Source organism: Eretmochelys imbricata, chromosome 1 (genome assembly GCF_965152235.1).
Source record: "Eretmochelys imbricata isolate rEreImb1 chromosome 1, rEreImb1.hap1, whole genome shotgun sequence".
Lineage (NCBI taxonomy): Eukaryota > Metazoa > Chordata > Testudines > Cheloniidae > Eretmochelys > Eretmochelys imbricata.
Genome location: NC_135572.1, coordinates 332,462,574 through 332,489,677, shown reverse-complemented (window position 1 = coordinate 332,489,677; position 27,104 = coordinate 332,462,574). Strand labels below are relative to the sequence as shown.

The window sequence follows — 27,104 nt, the reverse complement described above, 5'->3', positions numbered from 1 at the left end:
GTTTACTTTGAGTTATTTTTAAGTAAATAGATTACCCTAAAACCTGACTCAGTCATCACTAAAATTCGACAGCTACCATATACTGTTTATAAGAATATTTTGTTTATTTAGAAATACAGTACTGTAGTTGTTCAACAGATTTAATGTTTCCTTTTTATGGGCATATTTCCACTTACTTTGGACCTAATCCAACTCTAGTAAAATCAGCAGGAGGCTTTCCATTGATTCCATAGAAAGTTGTATCAGGCTTGTTAAATTATTGAAACTGTAAAGTTTTATAAAATGGACATTGTAGGGTGCCTAGCACAGTGGAGTTCCACAGCTAGTTTGGATCTCTGGATGCTAGTGTAGTATAAATATTTAACAATAATATGCTTCATGAAAAGAAAAGAATAGAGAGAAATTATCAGTTACTACAATTCAGTATTGCACGTGGTGTGCTTCCTATTATTATTTCTGTAGATGCTTATACAATATGTTGCCTTTTGAGAAACAGCTTAAACTCTTCATTTTTGTTTTAGTATGTGCAGAAGCTTACAATCCTGATGAAGAAGAGGATGATACAGAGTCAAGGGTATGTAACTCAATGGGTAAAATGCTTACCTCTCAGTTTTCAGACATTAGAAATAAAAAAAATAAAAAAAAAAAGTCACTGATGATAGTAGTTATGGATCCAATGTAATTATTCTGTGACAGTGTATGAGACTTTGTTCCAAAGAACTGTCATCCCTTTAATTTCTATACTAGGTCCCTGTGTAGAGCCCAATTTTTAAAATATTAAAAAATGTTTTGAGTGATGTCCCCTGTGATACCTAGTCTTTTGATGAGACCTTTCTTGTTCAATGATATATGTGCCCAAAGGGCCCTGTGCTCTTAAATTGTCACTTAATGTCCTTATAATTTTGAAGCAGTATCAATATCTTTCCAGGGGGAAAAAGATAAAATTGCATAGATATTTTCTAAATTTAGAAATGCAATAGTAATTTGTTTGGATTAACAAAAATAATATTTTTAACAACTCAGTATGTCACCCCTTCAAAGGTAGTACATTAACTTTGAGGATAAAGTAGTGCAAGTATAATTTTGATGCAATTTTTAAAGCTGTGCCTCATTTCAGTTGATTGCAATATTTTAAAAGTAATTTAAAAGTGATACCTTACATATGGTGTTATAGCTATGATGCTTCATTACACCTTCTTAAGACTGAACAAAACAAACAATTTGGTTGCCAATCACGTTACTAAACTGGGATGGGTCAGTCTTTTCTAATTTAGGACATCTGTACCTCACTTGGATGCTATGAAGTTTGTTATTTACTGTGTGAAAATGTTGATGTAATTAACCCAGATATGATGTACAAAGTGTTGGAAAATGATATGGGAAATACTCATGGCAAATAAAAGACATTTCGAATGGGACACGTGACTTTGGTGTTACATATCACACCAATATGTTTGAAACATAAACTGAGAACAATAATAAATTGTTTTAGATAACAAAATTTGAACTCTCAAGGGTTTGCAAAAATGAATTGGATGTTAGTGGTATAGTGGCTGGATAAGCACAAACAGATTAGTGCTGCTCTCCCTAATACTCTGGTGCAGTGCTTAATTTGTGCCAGGGTTTGTCAGGGCTGAGCCCTGGCACCCCTAGGCTTGGCAGTTCATACTTCTGGCACCTCTGGGCTTGGTGCATCAGTTATGAACGTAAAAAATTGCTTGAGCCTTGGCACCTCTTTCCTTACAAATTAACCACAGCTGTGATGTAATGTCTTTATTGAGTATGTCCCCAAGTCCTTAGGGTTTTGAGAGAAGAATGCTGCCAAGGGTGTTATACTGTTATGTAAACTTTCTTAGCAGGTTTAGTTCAGAGTTTCAGCTATGTGCTCTTTTATGATGATCATTTTTAAGGTTCTGCATGGAGAAAAGAAAATTAAACCAGGAGTTTCTATTATCTCTTTCAGATTATTTACCCCAAAACAGATGATCAGCGAAACAGATTGCAAGAGGCTTGCAAGGACATTCTTCTTTTTAAGAATTTAGATCCGGTAAGAGATTCTTTACAGTGAGCAATATTTAGCAGTGCCAATAAGATTGAATTCAGTTAGAGTTTGGTATAGACATTCTTGCAACAAACTTACATCTTGTAAGGTAATAATACATTTGCTGTTGCTTGTCTTGAGCTTTTTGTAAGCTGTATAGATGCCCATTTCACAAAAGGAAAAGTATTATAAAAATTTGTGAGGTGTATACAGCACAGTTCTTTCCTTTAGTAGCAAGTAACATAACACCGATAGTGGTGAAAGCGAAATACATTAACACGATTGTAAAATGTTTTGCCCTTTCAGAGGCTTACTTAAAAACTACTTTAAGAGATTAAAAAGTGTTGATACATATAAATGCACATCAATTCATTAAAAAACTTTAAGAAAGTTGCTTCTGATGTTGTTTGTTTTATAGCATCCAAAAGTGTGCTAAATGCCTCTCAGAAATCTCATAAGGCAAGGTCCCTGCCCCAAACAGTAGACAATCTGAGGCCTGGTCTACGCTACAAAGTTAGGCTGGCCTGAGTTGCCGTACAGTGACCTAGTTATGCCTGTGTCCGCGCTCAAATTTGTCTCCTGCCAATGTAAGCGTCCTCTTACAGCAGCAGTGACGCCACCTCCCTGAATGGTGTTGAGCCAGGGCTGAGGCAGTGTGACAGATTACACAGGATCCACGCTGAACCCTAACAGTCCTCCAGTTCCACAATGCCTGACACTGACCACTGATCACAATTGTGAACTCCACTGGACAGGGGTCATGGAGGGTGGAAGCACACCCACCCTTTTAAAATGCCCATGTATTTTTGAAATGCCTTTTCCTGATTGCCCAGTTTGACAAGCACACGTAGCAGCTCTCCCTTGTTGTGTGCAGCTCACCAGGCCATCTACACATTCCAGATATGTTCCTGCCTAAAAGAGGCAGGAGGTGTTGATCTCCTGGGCCTGTGGGGAGAAGAGGCTGTGCAGGAACAGCTACAGACCAGGCATAGAAATGTGGACATCTATGAAAAGATTGCACAGGGAATATAGGCAAAGGGGTACGATGGGGATCAGCGGTGGTGCTGCATGAGAGCAAAGGAACTACAGCAGGCATACCGTAAGGCCAGGGAGGCCAACAGTCTTAATTAAAACTATCTTTCGATAGGTTTTTTCCTCAAACAGCATTTGATCAAAAAAATCTGATCTAAATAAAAAATATCCGATTTTTTTAAATTGATTTTTATCCACTCTGGTGTGAGAGGGAGAGAGACAGACTCTGTGTGTGTTTGCGCGTGCGCGCACTGCTGGGGAAGTTTGAGAGACGCCGTATGCGGTCTCTTTAAGGCACTCATTGAAAGCTGTCCTGAGCCCTGTCTCCCCTCCCCCGCTCTTCAGAAATGGGGTACATGGGCAGGGGGGAGTAAAATAAGGGGAGACAGACAGAGACTGTGAGAGCTAGCTGCTGGGGAAGTCTCAGAAACCATGCACTGTCTCTTTAAGAAATGCACTCACTCACTCACCGTTCAGACCTCAGAAGCTCCGAGTTCTCCTGAGCCAGGCTGTCCCCTCACCCCTGCTCTGCGGAGACGGGATACAGGGGCGGGGGTGCAGAGACACCCTGACATCAGCACCCTCTCTCCCTCCCCCCTACTCTGCACAGCCAGCAGGAGGATTCTGGAAGCAGTTGCAGGACGGGCAACATGATTGCAAAGCAGCGGGGGGAGGGGCATCTGAACACACACTGCCAGATGTGCACACTCTGCTAATCAACTGGGCAGCACTTGAATCTCTCCTGGGTGGCTGCCCAACCACACAGCTTACAGGGAACACAGGTGGAGACCCCACCAACACCCTGCAGACCACCATGGATGCCTCAGACAGAAACCTGCTGTGAACAGCAAGGAGGTGGAAGAGAAGGAGGGACACGTGGGTGTGGTAGGGAGGATGTGTTCCCTGAGATCCTGCAAGACAGTGCTGCACTAGACCATGAACAGGGGGCCTGGAAGATGACTAGAGCCGACAGCCTTGAGAAAGAAAAAGTGGAGAAGAGAAAGGCACAGAAGTCCCAGCAGGAAAAGGAGAGGAAGATGCACCAGGACAGAATGGGGCTTCTCAGGCAGCAAACCCAAGTGCTGCACTCTTGTCGACGAACAGTTCCAACAGTTGTGAGCTTGCCTCCCTCTGCAGTCAATGGAGAACTCCATTTCAACAGCTCCATATACCTCCCAATATTCCACGTTGCATCATGGACCACATCCTGACCCCTACTGCTCCACACTGGGGGACAGTTAGGAAAACAACAGCTTCAATAGACCGATTTGTGAGAGACATGGCTGGTGTACGTTTGGCAGAAATGGATTTAAATGGACAGTACCGTTCTACTTTTCAAGTTTTGTTCATTGATTTTATAAGTTTATACTGGTTTTTAATTGCATATTATTGTTTTGCATTGGTTTTGGTGGGCAATACATTTTTATATTTTGGAACAAAATAATCTTTATTACTCCATAATGTATACTACAAAATGCCTAGTGCTACAAAAGCACACCTTACTTGTAATACAACACCACCACAGAACTCATTAGTTCAGTGAAAAACACAGTGTACTAATTATGAACGTATAGGAAGCACTGCATAATTCATAGGTTCATTAAAAGACAGTGATATTCATAAATATACACCACTACACAATTCTTAACTCCCAAAATTTCAGGGCCAGGCAGATCACTGTCCAGCACAGCACATTACTATGGCTGACCTTTAAAGTGCTCTTTTAAGGCCTCCCTCAGCTGCATAGCTCTGCAATGAACTCTAATGGCCCTTGTGTCTGGCTGTTCAAACTCAGCAGACAGCTGTTCCACCTCCACCCCAGTGGCAACTTTTCTGCTTTTGCCTCACAGATATTATGCGGGATACAGCAGGCAGCTATAACCATTGGGATATTTTTTCTCACTGAGCTCTAATCTAGTGAGTAAACACCACCAGCATCCCTTTAATTTGCAAAAGCACATTCAGCAGTCATTCTCATCTGCTGAGTCAGTTGTTGAATCTTTCCTTGGCTCTGTCAAGGTGGCCAGGGTACAGCTTCATGAGCAAGGTGTAGGCTGAGTCCCCCAAGATCATTATTGGCACTTCAGCATCACCAGTGGTAATCCACAAGTTGGGAAAAAATGTTCTCTATTTGCAGCTTCCTAAACACTCCTGTGTCCTTAAAGATGTGAGCATCATGTTCCTTCCCTGACCAGCCCACACTGATATCAGTGAAGTATCCCTGGTGATTGACCAGTGCTTGTATAACCAAAGAAAAGTAGCTGCTTCTGTTGATGTAGCCCTTTCTGTAGTAAAATGGGCTGGGGCCAAAATAGGGATGTGCATGCTATCACCCCACCACAGTTTGGGAACCCCATAGCTGCAGATCAGTCCACAATATCTGCCATGTGCAGGACAATCAATCACTCTCCTGTGTAGCAGGATTAATAACCCTACATGCTTGCATAACAAGGGCCTCACTGGATTTTCCAATTCCAAAATGATTTCCAACTAAGCTTCAACACTGCAACTGCCACCGGCTTTTTAACCATCAATGCCGCTCTCATTCATTCTGGTGTCCATATGCTGGAGGGCTGGGGTGATCTCAGGACCCAAATCCAGAAATGTGGCCTTTCCCATCCGAAATTTCTGCAGCCACTGCTAGTCATCTCAAGCCTGCATTACGATGTAATCCCACCAGTCAGTGCTTGTTTCTTGGGCCCAGAATGATTACTCCACTATCTGAAGCTGCTCCACGAATGCCAGCAACAACCTTGAATTGTTTATCACTTTGTCCCTTTGTATTTCCTGGTCTTTTGAGGACAGATTACTAAGTAAAGGTATACCTCTCCCCCACCCCCACACGACAACCTTAATTCTGCCCTATGAACGATGCCTTGACTGACCCTGAATGCACATGCTAGCATTCTGCCCTTACAGATACTACAGAACACTTTAGGAACAAACCACGTGAACCCTGTAGGACAGGGGTAGGCAACCTATGGCACGCAAGCTGATTTTCAGTGGCACTCACACTGTCCGGGTCCTGGCCCCTGGTCAGCGGGGGCTCTGCATTTTAGTTTAATTTTAAATGAAGCTTCTTAAACATTTATAAACCTTATTTACTTTACATACAACAATGGTTTAGTTATATTATAGACTTATAGAAAGAGACCTTCTAAAAACGTTAAAATGTATTACTGGCATGCGAAACCTTAAAGTGAATAAATGAAGACTCAGCACACCACTTCTGAAAGGCTGCCGACCCCTGCTGTAGGGCAAAGTGTAAAACTTTCTCTTTCCTAAGACAAAGCTGAGGGTTAGGTCTGGTATAGCTGACTATACCTGCCCTACTCTCAAATACTGAGCCTGTTCCACACAAACCGCCCCAGACTTGCTAAATGTTACCACTCCTTCACCCTGAGGATTTCCTTTGAGACATTGCCTTCACCCACCCCTCACTAAGCCTTGGAGGCCACCATGTCACAAGACTGCTGACAATCTTCATGGCAAGAGGACACCCTTGTGCACATACTGCAAATACAGCCTAATGAAATGAGGTATAGTTGATCCTTCAAAGTATGCATGTACCTCGTCATATCACAGTAAGAGCAGTGCTAAGCTGCTCCAACTGATCCCCCCACCATTCAATAAAGCTATACCTAACAGTAAAGGCAGCTGGAGTACGCACAGATTAATGCTGAAATGTGAATCTGTGGATTACAATACAAATAGTAGTACACCCTTAGGACTTCCTCATGTCTACTTATTATGGCAGCCCCCTTACTGAACCATTCCCAGTGGCTATTGCCAGCTCCAGGTGGCAGAGCTTAAGCTGCATTGTGGAGATGGCATGTACCTTAACACTTCATTTTCTGTTTTTCCGAGGTTTATATTTGCATTACTTTAACTCTTCCTTTCCTGGTGTTCAGAGGTTTAAGTTTAGCCATTCTTCACATTCTGGAAGGACACTAGGCACCATTGGGCAACCTTCCTTCTGTGCTAACTAGGATTTTGGGCATTTAATTTTACACGTACAGGTATAATGCTCTGATATCTGCAGCCAGTTTGTATAGACAAGATGAACATCTAAAGGGCACATAATCTTGTGACACAATTAGCTTTACTTACTTGTATGACTTATTTTATATTAAATTTATTAGGCTGTTTGATGTCAAAATATACCAGAGATGCCTCTTTGAGTTGACATTCAGTACTGTGCTGTAGGGGTTGTCTGGGCCTTACAGGAGCTCCTTGTTAAAATTCTGTTGCCACCAAAATGCAAGGAAGGTCATGACAATTTCCATGCCAGTGATGCAGTTTATCCCTCCCTGGATATAATTATATTATCTTCGTCAGGGATGACTCAGCTCATTATATATACACATTTTACTTTAGGAGTGGACTGGATTATATTAAATGGCAAAAAACAAAAAATTCCCACACTCTCACTACATTATCACTGTCATGCTGTCTAGACACCAAAAAGTGGGGGTATGTTCTGTTATTATATTTCAGCAATCTAGTAACAAATGTGAATTCCTGAAGTACTTTAACAGTCTGACCATGGAGTCACAGACTGTCCCCCTTGGGCACATAAGTCTATCTTGTCACTTGGGCAAGCTGGACTTAGTGATAAATGGTCACTTACAACAAAGATCACAAAATATTAAAAAATAGTGCTCTCAGACCCAAAAGACCAGTCACTTACCTCCCGTCAATGTGTACCTTAGATTTCACATCAAAGCAACATTTGTAGCTAATCTTATAGTAAGCTAACTAAGGATTTATTAACTAGGAAAAATAAATGAATTATTTACAGGTTAAAGCAGGCAATATTATATATATATATATATATATATATATATATATATATATATATATATATATATATATATATATATATATATATATATATATATATACACACACACACACACGCACAAATAAGTTACAATCTGTGGTTCCAAAAGGTGACAGAGAGATAGTAGTCTGTCAGCTCTGAATGTCTTTTAGGGCTAACCCAGGTTGACGCTGGGGATCTGCTCTTTTTTCCTGGCTCCAGCCCTGCGAGAGTCCAACAGCAAAGAGATGAAAAATATTCATGTCAGCTATCTTTATTTCCCTCTTGACAAGCACTTATGCATATAGCTTGTGTAGGGACAATAAGCAAAGTCTTTGTATAGTGATGCTTCACAATGGCCCACTTAGTTCTGATAGTCCTCTTTGCTGAGTGAGGGAATTACTCCTCCTGCCTGAGTTCACAAGTTCAGAGCAGGCCTTTTCACAGTTATAAAGTAAAACCTACATTATTCCTTATAACATGGGATACAGACATAAGTAAGATTAATGCATACAGCAACTTACAAGCATTTTATAAAGTCTAAACACTAAACGCATCTTTACAAATTCAACGGCTATTTGAACAATATCAACATACAGGTGAGTTGGTCTGGATTCCAGCTGTGCCTTGGCAATAGCTGACACCTGGTCTGCCAGCATCACAGGCACTCCACCCCTAACTTTAAATTACACACAGTGAACACTGTCTTATGCTAACATTTTTCAGAAAAAAAGTATAACTGCCAGCAAAGTGTCGTTTAATATGTTTCTTTGCCAATTGCTGGTATCTCTTCTTTGTATAAAGTTCTGGAAGAGCATTTCTGATGAAATGAGAAGCGAATGAACAGTTATATTTTCTCATTCTATCTGCAAGTACTGTTGGTATGCAACTACAGCGACAACTTTGGTGAAGACCCTTGTTAAAATATACATTTGTAGCACATCACCCTGCTGCTGTGGTAGGCGGGGAGCTGGAGGGATCCCCCTGTTGCCCACGGCGGCTAACAAATCCAATTTAAGAGCAACACAGATTTCACAGATACATGTGTTGTCTGAGTTAGAGTCCAGGATTACAGCACACTGCTTTTGTCTTTCTTGCTTTGCATCCATCCTCTGGATCAAAGCTGCTTCATGTTCAGCTGTACATATATTCCCTCCAAACTGGACGGGATTCTGCATGCTCTTCCCAGCTTTCTACATATGATATGAAGTCATTCAACATCAATCATATCTATATATAAAATAGGTCAGACAAAGAACTTTGTGCTATGTGAAATTTTCAGGTATCTTGAACTCTTCTTTGTAACTGTTCTGTGCCACCCTTGTGACACTTAGTATTACATTGAACGTTTTTTAACCTATTTTTATTGTAGTATTTTTTCTGTTTCTGCAAAACTGCCAGTGAATATTACTTCATTTAAGACTACCTGAATTGAATTTTTTCCTATACTATGTGATTAGGTGGTGAGACATATGAATGTTTTATTAAAAAGAAAAGGAGTACTTTTGGCACCTTAGAGACTAACAAATTTGAGCATAAGCTTTCGTGAGCTACAGCTCACTTCATCGGATGCATTCAGTGGAAAATACAGTGGGGAGATTTATATACATAGAGAACATGAAACAATGGGTGTTACCATACACACTAACAAGAGAGTGATCACTTAAGGTGAACTATTACCAGCAGGAGGGGTGGGGGCAGGGGGAGAAACCTTTCGTAGTGATAATCAAGGTGGGTCATTTCCAGCAGTTGACAAGAATGTCTGAGGAACAGTGGTGGGCAGAGGGGGGGAATAAACATGGGGAAATAGTTTTACTTTGTGTAATGACCCGTCCACTCCCAGTCTCTATTCAAGCCTAAGTTAACTGTATCCAGTTTGCAAATTAATTCCAATTCAGCAGTCTCTCGGAGTCTGTTTTTGAAGTTTTTTTGTTGAAGAATTGCAACTTTTAGGTCTGTAAATCGAGTGACCAGAGAGATTGAAGTGTTCTCCGACTGCTTTTTGAATGTTATAATTCTTGACATCTGATTTGTGTCCATTTATTCTTTTACGTAGAGACTGTCCAGTTTGACCAATGTACATGGCAGAGGGGCATTGCTGGCACATGATGGCATATATCACATTGGGAGATGTGCAGGTGAACGAGCCTCTGATAGTGTGGCTGATGTGATTAGGCCCTATGATGGTGTCTCCTGAATAGATATGTGACCACAGTTGGCAACAGGCTTTGTTGCAAGGATAGGTTCCTGGGTTAGTGGTTCTGTTGTGTGGTTGCTGGTGAGTATTTGCTTCAGGTTTAGGGGCTCTCTGTAAGCAAGGATTGGCCTGTCTCCCAAGATCTGAGAGTGATGGGTCGTCCTTCAGGATAGGTTGTAGATCCTTGATGATGCATTGTAAAGGTTTTAGTTGGGGGCTGAAGGGGATGGCTAGTGGTGTTCTGTTGTTTTCTTTGTGGGGCATGTCCTGTAGTAGGTAACTTCTGGATACTCTTCTGGCTCTGTCAGTCTGTTTCTTCACTTCAGCGGGTGGGTATTGTAGTCGTAAGAATGCTTGATAGAGATCTTGTAGGTGTTTGTCTCTGTCTGAGGGGTTGGAGCAAATGCGGTTGTATCGCAGAGCTTGGCTGTAGACAATGGATCGTGTGGTGTGGTCTGGATGAAAGCTGGAGGCATGTAGGTAGGAATAGCGGTCAGTAGGTTTCCGGTATAGGGTGATGTTTATGTGACCATCGCTTATTAGCACCGTAGTGTCCAGGAAGTGGATCTCTTGTGTGGACTGGTCCAGGCTGAGGTTGATGGTGGGATGGAAATTGTTGAAATCATGGAGGAATTCCTCAAGGGCTTCTTTTCCATGGGTCCAGATGATGATGTCATCAGTGTAGTGCAAGTAGAGTAGGGGAATTAGGGGACAAGAGCTGAGGAAGCGTTGTTCTAAGTCAGCCTTAAAAATGTTGGCATACTGTGGGGCCATGCCGTACCCATAGCAGTGCCGCTGATTTGAAGGTATACATTGCCCCCAAGTGTGAAATAGTTACGCGTGAGGACAAAGTCACAAAGTTCAGCCACCAGGTTTGCCATGACATTGTCGGGGATACTGTTCCTGACGGCTTATAGTCCATCTTTGTGTGGAATGTTGGTGTAGAGGGCTTCTACATCCGTAGTGGCCAGGATGGTGTTTTCAGGAAGATCACCGATGGATTGTAGTTTCCTCAGGAAGTCAGTGGTGTCTCGAAGATAGCTGGGAGTGCTGGTAGTGTAGGCCTGAGGAGGGAGTCTACATAGCCAGACAATCCTGCTGTCAAGGTGCCAATGCCTGAGATGATGGGTAATCCAGGATTTCCAGGTTTATGGATCTTGGGTAGCAGATAGAATTCGGGGTTCCAGGGGTGTGTCTGTGCGGATTTGTTCTTGTGCTTTTTGAGGGCAAATGGTGTAGTTTCTTTTGGTAACCCTCAGTGGGATCAGAGGGTAATGGCTTATAGAAAGTGGTGTTGGAGAGCTGCCTAGTAGCCTCTTGTTCATATTCCGACCTATTCGTGATGACGACAGCACCTCCTTTATCAGCCTTTTTGATTATGATGTCAGAATTGTTTCTGAGGCTGTGGATGGCATTGTGTTCTGCACAGCTGAGGTTATGGGGCAAGCGATGCTGCTTTTCCACAATTTCAGCCTGTGCATGTCGGCGGAAGCACTCTATGTAGAAGTCCAGTCTGTTGTTTCGACCTTCAGGAAGAGTCCACCCAGAATCCTTCTTTTTGTAGTCTTGGTAAGAAGGTCTCTGTGGGTTAGTATGTTGTTCAGAGGTGTGTTGGAAATGTTCCTTGAGTCGGAGACGTCGAAAATAGAATGTTTTATTGTGAACTACTTGGTGAATGAAGGATGATCTGGCTATGAGATGGTAACTCTGAGATTTGTATGCACAGTATGCAATGAGAGGTTTGTGGTTATAGATGAGGTATTGTGTATAGGAAGAAGGGAGTTTTTGATGGCTAGTAATGTTTTTATTTAATTAATATCTATTCAGCTCTTAATCTATTTTAAATACATTTTTGTCTGGGAATTTCCTTTGTTTTTAGGAAATATTTAAAAGCAATGATTCAGATTCTAAGGCCAGAAGGGATGAGTATAATCATCTGTCTGATCTCCAGTGTAACACAGGCCATAAAACTTTCCCCAAAATAATTGCTAGATCATATCTTTCATGAAAACATCCAATCTTGATATAAAAATGGTCAGTGATGGAGAATCCACCATGAACCTTGTAAATTGTTCCAATGGTTAATTACTCTCACTGTTAAAAATTTATGCCTTATTTTCAGTCTGAATTTGTTTAGCTTCAACTTTCAGCCATTGGATCATGTTATATCTTTCTCTGCTACCACTCCCCCAATTTTTGAGTCATCTGCAAATGCTGAGTGATGATTTTATGTTTTCTTCCAGATCATTGGAAAAATGTTAAAATGTAGGGCCAAGAACTGATCTCTGTGGGACTCCACTAGGAACAGACCCACTCAATGACAATTCCCCATTTACAGTTGCATTTTGAGAACTATCACTTAGCCAATTTTTGATCCAGTTAATTTGTTTCATATTATTTTTATAATGTCCTAATTTTTAAATCAAAATGTCTTGTGGTACCCAGTCAAATGCCTTACAGTGTAGATATTACATCAACACTATTATCTTTATCCATCAAACTTGTAATCACATCAAAAACATATCAAGTTAGTTTGACAGGATCTATTTTCTATAAACCCATGTTGATTTGTATTAATTACATTACCCTCCTTTAGTTCTTTATCAGTCAAGATCCATATCAGTCGCTCCATTATCGTGACCAAGATAGAGATCAGGCTGATTACCCAGCTCATCCTATTTACCCTTTTAAAAAAATTGACAACATTAGCTTTCTTCCAGTCTCCTAGAACTTCCCCAGTGCTTCAAGACTTATAGAAAAAACAAATTAATGGTCCATCAAACTCCTCAGCCAGCTCTCTTAAAACTTTTGAATAAAACTCATTTGGACCTGCTGATTTAAAAATGTCTGACTTTAGTAGCTTTTGTTTAACATCCTTCAGACATATTATCACCACCATATGATGACACTATATCATCTTGGTTTTTTTGGCTGCCTTCATTTCCCCTCTATACCAGGGGAAATGATTTTAACCAGTACAGATTTCTCTCTCAACTGTGGAATTGTGGCTTTTGGGGTATCCTAAATGACTCCCAATTATCATTCATATTCTTCTGATTAAATTCTTCCTCCCCTGATTAGGCTCATAATTGTTTTCAGCTTTGTAAAATTGGCCCCGTTAAAGCTGCAAGTATGTATATTAATGGTCTGAACTTTTTTCAGAGTAGCAGCCGTGTTAGTCTGTGTCCGCAAAAAGAAAAGGAGTACTTGTGGCACTTTAGAGACTAACAAATCTATTTGAGCACAAGCTTTTGTGAGCTACAGCTCACTTCATCGGATGCAACTTGATTCTGCTTGCACATTATAAATGTGATCAAACCATGATCACTTGTACCTCAGCTGTTGTTCATTTTTAGTTCTGTGATCAGTTCCTGTTTATCTGCTAAGACAAAAGTAGTTGTTGGCTGCAACACTTTTTGAACTAGGAAATTGTCATCTATAATGTTTAGAAATTCCAAGGCCGTTTTAGGACAGGCACCATGAGAGCTCCAGAGCACGTCATTTACAATGAAGTCCCCCAGGATCACACAGCTTTTTTCCCCTACACATTGTAGATAGGTGCATAAGGAAGCAGTCTGTCAGCCAACTGGGATGAGGGTGGTCTAGCCTGTGATACTCTCCTGTTAGCTTCCTCTGTATGTGGCTCTCAAGTTCATTAGAATGGCCATACTGGGTCAAACTATAGGACACTGTATTAGATGGACCAGTCTTCTGATATTGGCCAGTGCCAGATACTTCAGAGGGATTGAAAAGAACAGGACAATTACTGAGTGATCCATCCAGCGATGAGCTGCCAAAATCTTAACAACCGGTTCCCTTCTCACCCCATGAGGGGGTTGTGGCCAATCCCTATCCCCCGGGACCTCTGCCCCATCCAACCCCCCATGTTCCTTGACGCCCCCCCCCCGGGACCTCTGCCCCATCCACCCCCCTCCCCTATCCCCTGACTGCCCCCAGAACCGGGCAGGAGGGTCTCGTGGGCCACCATACTGGGTGCCCACGTGGCCCCGCCCCTAAGAGCCAGAGGGACCTGCCGGGGGTGAGGTGGGGACTTCCGGCAGTGCTTACCTGGGGCGGCTCCCAGGAAGCATCTGGCATGTCCCTCTGGCTCCTGGGGCGGGGTAGCGTAGCTGGGGGGAGCAGGGGAAGTGGCTGCTCCCCGCACTGATCACATCAAAAGTGGCACCTTAGGCACGGACTCCGTGGGTGCTCCGGGGCTGGAGCATGCATGGGGAAAATTTGGTGGGTGCAGAGCACACACCGGCAGCTCCCCACCCCCGCACCTGCCCCCAGCTCACCTCTGCTCTGTCTCCTCCCCTGTACATGCCGCCCCGCTCTGCTTCCCCGCCCCATGCCCCCCGGCTTCCCGCGAATTAGCTGTTCACGCGGGAAGGCTGGTAGGGCTGAGAAGCAACCGGCGGCTTCACGCTCAGGCCTGCGGGGGCGAGCTGAGGCGGGGAGCAGTTCCCCTGGATGCCCACCAGGTGACCTGCTGCTGCGCGGGCGGCCCTCCTCGTGCCCCAGCTCACCTCCACTCCGCCTCCTTGGGCCTGAGCGCAAAGCTGCCGCATGCTTCTCAGCCCTCCCGGGCTTCCCACACAAACAGCTGATTTGTGGGAAACCGTGGGGTGGGGGGGGCAGAGAAGCAGAGTGGGGCAGTGTGTTCAGGGAAGGAGGCAGAGCAGAAGTGAGGTGGAGCTGGGCAGGGAGCTGCCGGTGGGTGCTCTGCACCCACCAAATTTTCCCCGTGGGTGCTCCAGCCCCAGAGCACCCATGGAGTCGGCACCTAAGGTGCCACTTTTGGCTGGTTAAATTTAGAAGCCCTTTTAGAACCGGTTGTCCTTCACGGGACAACCGGTTCTCAAAGGGCTTCTAAATTTGACAACCGGTTCCAGCGAACCAGTGCGAACCTGCTCCAGCTCACCACTGGATCCATCCCGTGTTGTCCAGTCTCAGCTTCTGTCAATCTGAGTTTAGGGACACCCAGAGCATGGCATTGTGTCCCTGACCATCCTCCAAGAACTGATCTAATTCTTCTTTGGATCCAGTTATACTTCTGGCCTTCATAACAGTCCAACACAATGAGTTCCACAGGTTGATTGTGTGTTATGTGAAGAAGTACTTCTTTATGTTTGTGAAAACTATTTATTCCTATCCTTCATTTCCTATCTTTTAACCAGTTGCTGATGCATGAGAGGACTGTCTTTTATTCCATGACTGCTTTACTTTGCTTGAGCCTTTGGGGTGGGATCTTGTCAAAGGCTTTCTGAAAGTCCAAGTACAGCATACATTATATCCACTGGATATCCATGTATACCATGTCCACTTGCTTGTTGACGCCCTCAAAGAATTCTTATAGATTGGGGAGGCATGATTTCCCTTATAAAAACTGTGTTGACTTTTCCCCAACACACTATTTTATTTATTGGTCTGTTCTTTACAGTAGTTTCAACCAGTGTGCCTTGTAATTGCCAGGATGGCCTCTGGGGCCTTTTTTAAAACTTGGCATCACGTTAGCTACCCTCCAGTCATCTAATACAGAGGCTGATTTAAGTGATAGGTTATATACCATACTTGTTAGTTCTGCAATTTCATATTTGAATTCCCTCAGAACTCTTGGATGAATACTGTCTGTTCCCGGTGACTTACTACTGTTTAATTTATCAATTTGATACCTCAATCTAGGACAGTTCTTCAGATATGCAACCTAAAAAGAATGGCTTAGGCATGGGGAATCTCCCTCATAACCTCTGCGGTGAAGACTGATGCTAAATGAATTCTTTGTATCTCCACAATGGCCTGGTCTTCCTTGAGTGCTTCTTTAGCACTTCGATTGTCCAGAGGCCCCACTGATTGTTTGGCAGGCTTCCTGCAGTTGATGTACTTAAAAACAATTTGCTGTTAGTTTGTGTGTTTTGCGCTAGTTGCCCTTCAAATTATTTTTTGGCCTGCTTAACTCTACTTTTACACTTAAGTTGCCTGAGTTTATGCTCCTTTCTATTTTCCTCAGTAGTATCTGAGTTGCAGTTTTTAAGTGATGTCTTTTTGCTACTAATTGTTTCTTTTACTCCGTTGTTGAGCCAATGGTGGGGTTTTTTTTGATCCTCTTAAAAATTATTTGGGGTATACATTTAGTTTGAGCCTCTGTTATGGTGTTTTTAAAGTTTCCATGAAGCTTGTTGGCATTTCGCTCTTTTAAGTGTTCCTTTTATGTTCCCTTTAAGTAGCTTCCTCATTTTTGTGTAGTTTCCCTTTTTGAAGTTAAATGCTACTGTGGTGTGTTTCTTTGGTATTTCTCCCCCTAAAAGGATGTTAAATTTCATTACATTATGGTCACTATTCCTAAGCTGCTCAGCTATATTCACCTCTTGGCCCAGATCCTGTGCACCACTTAAGACTAAATCAAGAATTGCCTCTCCCCTTGTGGGTTCCAGGACTAGCTGTTCCAAGAAGCAGTCATTAATGGTCTAGAACAGTCATGAGTTGCTGAAGAAAACTGCCCTTTGTCTCCAGACCTTCCTGCAATTCTGTTCACCTCTTTCCATGATTTTCTTATCATTTGCTCTCTACCCTGGCTCTGTGTGCCTCTTTTCCTTCCCACCGTGATGCTGAATCCTACTCAATGCTGAAATCTTACATTGTCCAAAGTGAGTGAAAGGTAAATGACAGGATGTCATTTTAACTTGTGAGCAGATTATGTAAAATTGTTGTTGAAAGGAAGAACAGAACAGAAATCAAAGAACAGTGTGAACCGAGTCTTTTTGGAGTAAGGGAATTACTGATCATCAATCTTTGGTATTTATATGGCTCCCTCACCATAGTATCTAAGGAACTCACAATCTTTAATATATTTATCTTCACAGCATCCCTGTGAGGTAGGGAAATATTGATATTCCCATTTTATTGTTGAGGAGCTGGGGCACAGTCCCAATTTAATAATCCTACACTAACTTTTCCACAGGAGTCCTACCTCATTCACATCAAAGCATAGATAATGGTTAGCGAATGAGGCAGTGGTTAAAAACCAAATACTGAACAACACGCAGTACATGTGTCGCCGATCCCTTATTTACTTCAGGCCGTCCAAACACTGCACTAAATTTGGCATTTTTATCATGGGCGTTTCTATGGCAGTCATCACAATAATGTACACTAATCCTAAGTGTGCTTATAATTGTACATTGTTGTCTTAATACAATTTCTAAAATGTAGTTATTTGAGACAATATCAAGAGATTCTTTTATTCTCTTTTCCTAAAGGCACTAAAGATGAAATGACACAACACATGGTGCCCAAGGTATCATGGATATTTATATTTAGAAGTTGCACAAACTGTGCCCCCTCTGGGCATACTTGCCAAATGTACTAATTAACAAATTAAGAGACATGCCTAACAGCCATTGGAAAAGTTGCGTCTTGAAGTCTGTATTTACTGCACCATCAAGACTTCTGTGGCCACTCCTTATTTGGACAACTGTGCAAATTCTCTCCCCGCCTAATTTTTGCCGAGTTTAGAAGGTTAATTTTGTACAGTAGAGCATGGCATTTTGAAACAACTCTGTTTGAAGATGTTCTCATGAATATTTCAATGCCAAACGCAACAGGTAACTTCTTGCAGTAGGAAATCAAATATTTAATTTGAATCAAACAATTTTGTCCCAGTGTATAAAATCAATTTATATTAGAATAGTGGTTTTTCCAGTGTGTCAGAGCCATTTTACTTCAGCATGCAGCCAATCTGCATATTGTGTGAACAGAGAACTAAAAATAAACCCTATGTTTTTTCAGTAGTTGTCAGTCATAATGACAACCACCTACATACTGAATGTTTCCTTAGTTCTGTGCTATGAGGTTATAATTACAGGGAATGATAGATTCTGATTGGTTAGAAAGACAGATCTTGTATGTCATGAGATTAGGAAGAGTGCTCAAAGGCATTGTTAGACTGTCTACACTAGACATTTTTGTTCTTAAAATTTGCCACAGTTGGTACCTCCATACAGCTCTGGGAGTGGCAGCACTAGAATGAACTGTCCACCAGCACTTTAACCACTGTATTGTCTAACCCTGCTCAGAATAGGTGTAGGTTATACAAATGTGTGTGGCCACCAGCACCTGGTGTACACTTGTGCTCTCACTCTTAGTACCACTGATAAAAGCAATGGTGGGAAATTTTGAGAGGGAAAAAAAAATCTAGTGTAGACACAGCCTCACTGTGCTATGCTTAGCTGCCATCTGAGGTCTGTGATCCTGATTGATCTTACCCGGATGTAAATCAAAAGTCTCTCCACTGAAGTTGTAGTGGAGTAAAACCAGTATAACTGACAATAATCTGGCTCCCCCCCCCCATTTATGTATCCAGGCTAAATATGGATGCTCGTATACATTTTGCTTTGGAATAGGTAGTAATGTTATCTGTGACTTCACTGCAATTTAAACCAGTCTTTTTGCCTTCCCCTACAAAGCCACCTGTAACAAAGATTTTGGGGTGAAGTACATTAGCCACAACATTTCACACAAAGAAAATATCTTGGACAAGAACTGTAATATTCAAGTCCTTTGTGTCAGCCAGGAGTCTTTATGCATGAATCCACTATCAACTGTGGATGTGTTGCTAGAAAAACCTGATTTCTTCCCTGTCCCTTAGTGTGAGAGGATGGCAATGATTCTCTATCAAAAAAGGGTATTTTTATTATTCAAAAGTGTGCTTTCATGATAGAAACCCATGTTTCCAGTCACTTTCTCAAAAATGTTACTTTTCTGACTGACAGTAATACACTTTGGACTGAAAATAAGTAATTATTTTTGAATGGCCTAAGAAATTCCACTGAGCTGTATTATGCAAGTATGAAAACAAATACTATTTAAATTCTAAATTATTTAAAATGCAGTTTTTCCTACTCAACCCACTTTGTAATAGAGCTTCAACTTTGGCATGTATATAGTTCTCAGTGAGGAATCTGTGCTTTGTTGTGTTTTTAAAAAATTAACAAATAATGAAGTGACTGCAAAAGTTGTTAAAATGGCATAATGTGCATGTTTAGTATAATGTTTTCCTTAAGGAAATGTGTTCAATTTAGATCAAGTCTATCATATTTGTAATGCTGCTGGTACTGTAATATAGATAACCAGGATGCCCCAACTACAGCATTCCATAAAACACATGCACACATTGCAATAAAAAGCTGCATCCAATTGTCTTTTATATGTATATAAAGACACAAAATACATTAGAAAAAAATAGTAACAGAGCACTTAAAATTAGGAGCTACCAGAATTAAGGGTTACCTATATCTAGTGTATTATGACAGTCCTAATTAGACAATCACTATTGTTCCCACAAGGCCCATGCTGCTTTTAGTGCACCGACTGGAGAAAGGGAATGAGGCAGTTTTGTTTTGTTTTTTTATTACCACCATTCAGTGTGAGACATCTATGCCTTATGTACTACACACCATCCTTTTATCTCATCTTCGAGAAGGTCCCTCACCAAAGGCTCTTAAGTAAAGTAAGCTGTCCTGGGATAAGAGGGAAGGTCCTCTCATGGATCAGTAACTGGTTAAAAGATAGGAAACATGGTCAATTTTCAGAATGGAAAGAGGTAAATAGTGGTGTCCCCCAGGGTTCTGTACAGTGATCAGTACTGTTTAACATATTCATAAATAATCTGGAAAAAGGGGTAAACAGTGAGATGGCAAAATTTGCAGATCATATAAAACTAGTCAAGATAGTTAAATCCAAAGCAGACTGCAAAGAGTCATACAAAGGGATTTCTCAGAAGTGGGTGACTAGGCAACAAAATGGCAGATGACATTCAATGTTGATAAATGCAAAGTAATGCACACTGGAAAACCTATTCCCAACTATACATATAAAATGAGGGGGTCTAAATTTGCTGCAGCCGCTCAAGAAAGATCTTGGAATCATCATGAATAGTTCTCTGAAACTATCTGCTCAATGTGCAGCAGCAGTCAAAAAAGCTAACAATGTTGGGAATCATTAGGAAAGGAATAGATAAGACAGAAAATATATTGCCTCTATATAAATCCATAGTACACCCACATTTTGAATACTGCATGCAGATCTGTTCGCCCCATCTAAAAAAAAAAATATTGGAATTGGAAAAGGTACAGAAAAGGGCAACAAAAATGATCAGAGGTATGGAACAGCTTCCCTATGAGGAGAGATTAATAAAACTGGGGCTTTTCAGCTTGGAAAAGACACGGCTAAGGGGGGATATGGTAGAGGTCTATAAAATCATGACTGGTGTGGAGAAAGTAAATAAGGAAGTGTTATTTACTCCTCATACCACAAGAACTAGGGATCACCAAATCAAATTGATAGGCAGCAGGTTTAAAACAAACAAAAGGAAGTACTTCTTCACACAATGCGCAGTCAACCAGTGGAACTCTTTGCCAAAGGATGTTGAAGGCCAAGACTTTAACAGGGTTAAAAAAGAACTAGGTAAGTTCATGGAGGATAGGTCCATCAATGGCTATTAGCGAGGATGGTCAGGGATGCAAAACCTTGCTCTGAAGTGTTGCTAGCCTCTGATTCCCAGAAGCTGGGAATGGGTGACAGGGGATGGATCACTTGATGAGTATTACCTGTTCTATTAATTCCCTCTGAAGAATCTGGCATTGGCTACTGTTAAAGGTTGGATACTAGGCTAGATGTACCATTGGTCTGTCCCAGTATGGCTGTTCTTATTCAATGCTGCACTGAATATGGATTATTTTAATGGGCTATTCTGTTGTGCTCATCATGGTAGTGCCCGAGTGCTCACAAGAATGAATGAATCAATCTTTACAATACCTCTTTTGAAGGAGGAAGAAGTATTATTACCCGCACTTCACAGATAGTTGGTGTCAGAATCAGCATTGGAATTAAGTTCTCATTTGCAGTCCTGTGCCTACTTGTCTAGAATACGGTGCCTCCAGGCAATTCATTTAATCTGTTTCCATGTTCCTATCTTTAATATGGGAATTATCATACATTACCTTCTTCACAGGGGGTACCAAAACCTTTGCTTTATGCAAAACCAGTGCTCAGACTGTGGACACTCTTTCATTTGTTGAATTGGGGTAGTATATAGGAAAGGCAATTTAAAATAAATGTGTGGACCAGTTGTCAGAGCAGTGATACTATGTGTGAATTCATTTTCTGGGTCAGCTCTTGGGGAGGAAACTTTGACAGGGAGAAGAAACATCTGTACTGCATTAGCAACTAGCTGGATGCCACACTGAATGTGCCTGTGCAGTTTGCAGAAATCTGTTTGTGTGATCTGTTGCATGAACTGAAAAATATGATAGAGCTGCTGAATTTAAAATATCTTCTGAATCATGGAGAGAACAAACAGGTTAAGTTCCAAAGCAACTAAACTAAAGGAAATTGTCTACAATGTATCTTTCCAAGAAAAGTCTTGTCTATGAAGACCTCTAATTTCTAAATATTTAAACTGTGAAACCTAAGTTCCATCTGTACATATCTATATTTCTACTTGAGTTGATTTAATTGAATGAATCCATTGATACTTCTGACTCCATTTGTAGGTGGTAAAGTAAAATATTTGCTGTAGTAGTGTCCAAAGCTTATTCTTGCTAATCACAGAAATTTAAAGCAGTTAAGCAGGGACCAAATTTTCCCATAAGGAACAATTAATCATATCCTCTCTTTCCTGAGCTTAGTCAGAACTTTTGCTACCAGTTAGGATCCCTTTGATATGAAAAAGAAAATTGTCTGTTGCTGTGGTAATCTTATGCAGAAAGTTCTTATGAGCCGTTATCAGACTCCACTTTATCCACTTTGGCTTAAGGCAAGACTTCAGTCTTGCGCTGTACCTTTTGCTAGGTCTGCTGATAAGATCAAGTCCTATCATGGCAGCATCCTAATCTTTAAAATACCCCAGCCATTACCCAAACCCACAACTAATGAAGATGTTATCATATACTTATTTCTTCTGTGAAAGAATTAGACATGTAGACCTTACATGTTTTTAATTTCAGTTTTCCCAAGCAGTACTTGTAATAATTTTAAAGGTACGGGTAATCATCTTGGGGGAACTGAAACTCTCGTCTTACCAGATTCTACCTTCTAAAATTATGGCCCAAGGGTACTGAATCGTGTATCTGGCCAATGTTGAGTTTGACTGTCATAGCCTATACACTATCACTGTTTTACAGGGAAGGGGTTAGCTGACCCAGCATTGGGAAGAGGACCTAATCTATTGATGTAGAAACACACTACAATTTATTTAAGATTTAGACATACCAGTGTAGTGATTTAGCAGATGATAGAATTTTCTTCTTAAATGCATTAAATCACCTCAAATGCTTTAAGTAGTCTTTTTAAAAATGAGGATTCTATTTGTTTATTTTCTTACATTGTTTAAAAAGGGTCTGATGACTGATGTAGTTGCTGGTCGTTATGTCTTGCAGTAGGTAGGTGAGGGGAGGTTGAATGCTACAGAACTTTGAACTTGAATGTTCTAAACCTGAAATCTTGCATGAAGCTCATTGAAGCTAGATTATAACTACATATACTGTACCTTCAGAACATATGAATAGCTTTACAGTAAGAATAAAACTCAACCCATTTATTTAAGACCTCTGGAGTGTTTTAGTCGCCAAGAGGCACGATCTATTAGAATACACTTCTCTTTTGAAAAAATAAAATTTCCTGTAATTCTTGCTCAAAGGATATTATAATAGATAGCCTCCCATCTTCCCAAATAATGTGGGACATTATATATTTTTACTGTTATGCACAATAAAGGACCTGAGATTTAGAGGGATTTGGTACCATGAAACAGATGAGTGCTAGTCAGTGGTGAGACAGTTTACTAGTTTAGAAATGCAGCTGGGGGAGTGACTATTTTTCAATGCCTGAGAACTAAATAACATTACCTCAGTACTTGCAGTGTTCCCTAGGTGTTCCCTGAATTTAATATAGGGAATATTACAAACACTGAGGTATTTGCCTAGTTACTAGGTAGTTGCCTAGTTAAGGTAAAGTTTTAAGGACATTTACTTCATGTTAATTTCTTTCTGTCCCAATATCACATATGTACCTGCTTGCTCTGTCTGTGTAATAGAGATATACAGTAGATAATACAGAATCCACTGAAGTGATATGAGAACTGTCCTAACTTTTTAATAAGATGTTTATCAGGGGACTGTATTATAGCATGATAATGCCCTGACCTTGTCTTACCTGTGTAGATGAGACATTCTGTCTTGTCTCCTTTTACCTCCCTGCCCAGGAGATGGGGTTGCTTACTTGCCCTTTTTCTGACTGGAGGATGGAAATATGGAAGGGCCAGCTCTCTTCCTCTTCTCAGCACTTTCCATCTGAGGGAGGCAGCGGCGGCTTTATATTATTACTTTTTGTATTACTTTAGTACATAGAGACCCTTAATGTGATAGGTACTGTACTGACATATGGTAAGACAGTTTGTGCCGCAAGAAGCTTCAATTTTAGGCAAGACAACAGCTCAGCTGTGTCCTATGTGGATGGTGCAGCCCTGTTTTGTTCTGCAATGTAGACACCAAGCCATGTGAAGGACTCTACTTAACCACCTTTTTCCCCCCAAAGGTGGTTTCGGATAGGGCTGTACAATAGACCATTTTAAATTAAAGTGCACTGAGTTACACAATGAAGCTACATTTTTAACTAGACATCTTAGAAATGTCATTAATTTAATGAAATGTTAAATTGGCATGAAAAATCTAAATTCAGGGTTTTTTTATCATGGTTTTGAATACCCAATAAACATTATAATGGTGAGTATTTCTCAGTGCATTCTGGAACACATTACAGCTCAAGTTCAAATAAATTTTTTTTTAGAATTTAAATAGTTAATTCATGAATAAAGTTTTCTTGAACTTGAACAACAAATCTTAGCAATCTTTCATAAAATTATAATTCAGACTGTCACTTTATTAGTCTGCAACATTTCTTTATAAACCTACTTATTCCATAAAAAATTAAGTGGTGCTGTATCCAGTGTGTAAAATCCTACTGACTGTACTCGTTAAGTCCAGGGTTGATCTATTCAGTTGAAGCATTGCACACATTTAGGTTTGCTTCTGTCCCCACATTATCTAGGCATTGTAGGATTTACCTTTTTATAATGGTTTACAGTGGTTTGGAAACATGTATTCCCATAAGTTGGCACCAAACACTAAAACAGATAAAAAATATTTTGTCCGTGGTATAGACCTCATTATCTAAGCTGTATGCTGTATGTGATCACTAAGGGCAAAACTATATCCTCAGATATTCATGTACAACTCAGGTTGACGTGCCTGGAAGCTATATGCAAGTATGAGGCTAGAATGTGACCCTTGCAGCTGAGAGGCCACAGGTGTAGAAAAAGTGAGGCGGGGCAGTTGTGCAGGAATGAAGAGAAATTAAGGTTGTCATTTAAATTGAGGGAAAAAAAATCAGGGTATCCATTAGGGCTGAACAGAGAGAGGCAGTGATGCAAGTCTGGACAGGTTGAGGAGAAGGTCATTTTAGCAGGACTATTCTCTCATTCTCATGAGGCAAGATTTAAAAAAAAAACCCACCATCACTGAAGCTGTGAGAGTGGATGAGCTTTTACATCAGGGATGGGTGGGGGAAGGAAAGGGCTACAAATAGAATCTTTGGGGCCATCAATAGAGGGGAGAGAGATTACACGTTGCACAGTATTTCTGTAGATGTCTATAGAAAGGGAAGGTTGCACCTAGAGCTGTCCTGTAGATCAGCAGTTCCTAAACTTTGTTAGTTCACATTGTGTGTCCCCTTCTTTAAAAGATTGTTATGAAGTGAATTGATGGAATATCAGGGTCATGCAGCACCAGTGGCACACATACCATAATCTGGGAACCCCTGCTAGATGCCTACAGGAAGAAGGGTACATGGTATAGATATAAATTAATAAAAGGAAAAAACCTCAATTTAGCTGTTGCTTCTGTTTATGTTGGGCATATAATTCTATGATTCTAAGACTGGAATGGGACATCTAGTCCAGTCCCGTGCATTCAAGGCAGGACTAATTAATAAAAGGCCACTCCTGACAGGTGTTTGTTTTGACATGTGCAATACTTTTAAAAAAGGGTAGATACTCATATTTTTTGAAGTTACAGAATGTGTAGTTAATGTGGTGGGGCCAACTCACCTCTGTCGAATGCCCTCGATTGAATATGTGCATACACCTGCTTTTTTTTCCCCCCCAGCTTTGCACTGCTCACGTTGCCTCCCGCTGGCTATTGCCCTCATCAGGTGGATCTTCGGTGACACAGCACTTCGGCCGAGTTCAACACAATTTGTATTCTAATAAAATAAACCCCTTCCAGGGTAAAAGTCCAACAGGGCCTATCCCAGTACCCTGGTTATAGCCCCTCCTGGGCTTGCTTCCCAAACGGTCTCAGCCTATGCTGGGCGCTCTCTCATCTTGTCCTTTCTCTGGTATGGAGCAGTGCCCCTATAGCTTCCTCCCTGTGGGCTCTTCACCAGCTACCCTGGCTCTTCAGCAGAGTCCCTCTTTACAATTCAGTTCACTCCCTTTCCTTATCACAAAATTCTCACAAATGCTGACTTTCGTCTGGGTCTTTAGCTCTGTCTCTGGGCTACGTCCCTTCTCAGTGCTTAAGCCACTTCCCTAGTGGCTGGTGGGGGGAACCCAGGCCCATCCACTACTCTAGGTCCCAACTAAGGGATCCTATAAATAGCAGCTGCCGCCCTTTACTAATCGCTGTGTTTCCTTGGGCCACTTCCCCACAGCCCCAGTATTTTCATCTTCACCCTTATCTCAGGGCTGAAGTCTTTCTTGAGACCTTGCAGCCAGCCAAGAGCACCTTCCTTGCTCCCTGTCAGCAATTGCTCTGTCAATTCCTGCAGCCAGCCAGGAACACCTTCCTCCTCCCTTGGCTCCAGCTAGCAACTGAATGTGGGCTGTCCACTATCTGGACTCTGGCTGCTTCCTGCAGCCTCTCTGATAGGGTGCTTCCCTGTAGCTGTTCTAGGCAGCCTGGAGGACTCACCTCTACTGTTCTTTCCTGGGGCAGGGTGTGTTAGAACCAGGAGGCCTCTAGCAAGGGGCCTCTGTGCCTAGTATTCCCCTTCACAAGTTAGAATCTATCTTCACTGTGTTTCATAGATACCAATTATATGTGACTGGTATTATGTAACTTCATGTATATTTACATGTGTATAGCTTCACATGCTAATACACAAAAATGGCTATTGCATAAATAAATGGGGAATTTCAATATTGAAACATACTAGTTCAGGTGCTACTTACAGAAGTTAAGTAAATACTGCATTGACACAAATATATCTACCATTGTATGACAGTACGAGTGCATCCCAGCCTTCAAGCTGTCTTCTGTCTCAAGACAGTGAGGCCTACTGTATAAAGTCAATAGGCTCACCCTGGTCAGCTGGGCAAGGAGGCCTAGTGGGGGTTGGGCCACCTCCCAAAGGTGGGTGGCAGCCAGGGTAGGAGGACCCAAGCCCTCCCTGCTCTAACAGGTCCCAGCCCAGGTAGTGGCAAGTGGGCTTACCACTTAGTCAGTGGGGATCCTGTTGGATCATATTAAAGAAGTTCTGTATTAAAATCACAAATGAGTTTAAATTCCCCATAGTTTAAATTCCAGGGTATTACTAATTAAGAGGTCTCTTGGTTTTTGGTACTGTTTCTCTCCCTCTTTGTGTGAAACTTGCAAGCTGCTAATTGCGTTAGTACATTCTAAGACAGAGTCTGTTCTCAAAGCAATTCACACAGAGAGAGACTCAAAGCAATACTCTGTAACAACAGAAACAGCACCCAGAGACTCCCCACCCTTTTGTTGTATTAACAATTGTGATTAAAATAGAGATAGAGGATGTATGTGGATGGATGCTTGGTGTGGATAACAACTGAATGATCAGGGAGGTGCCAGCCTAAGAATCCAGTGTCCCATCGGCTGAAGAAGGCGTCAAGTGGAAATAACCAGAGGACAGGCTGGAATCCACCCAACAGCCTC

The 27,104-nt window shown here is 41.4% G+C and overlaps 1 protein-coding gene across 1 annotated transcript in view; it reads left to right on the top strand.

Annotated features, from left to right (window-relative positions):
- Positions 1 to 27,104, top strand: part of PRKAR2B (protein kinase cAMP-dependent type II regulatory subunit beta) — a 148,036-nt gene that overhangs the window by 106,984 nt on the left and 13,948 nt on the right. The window contains exons 5-6 of the mRNA XM_077806939.1: positions 522 to 574; positions 1,964 to 2,047. Coding sequence (XP_077663065.1) covers positions 522 to 574; positions 1,964 to 2,047 — 137 coding nt within the window. The remainder of the gene's footprint in view (positions 1 to 521; positions 575 to 1,963; positions 2,048 to 27,104) is intronic.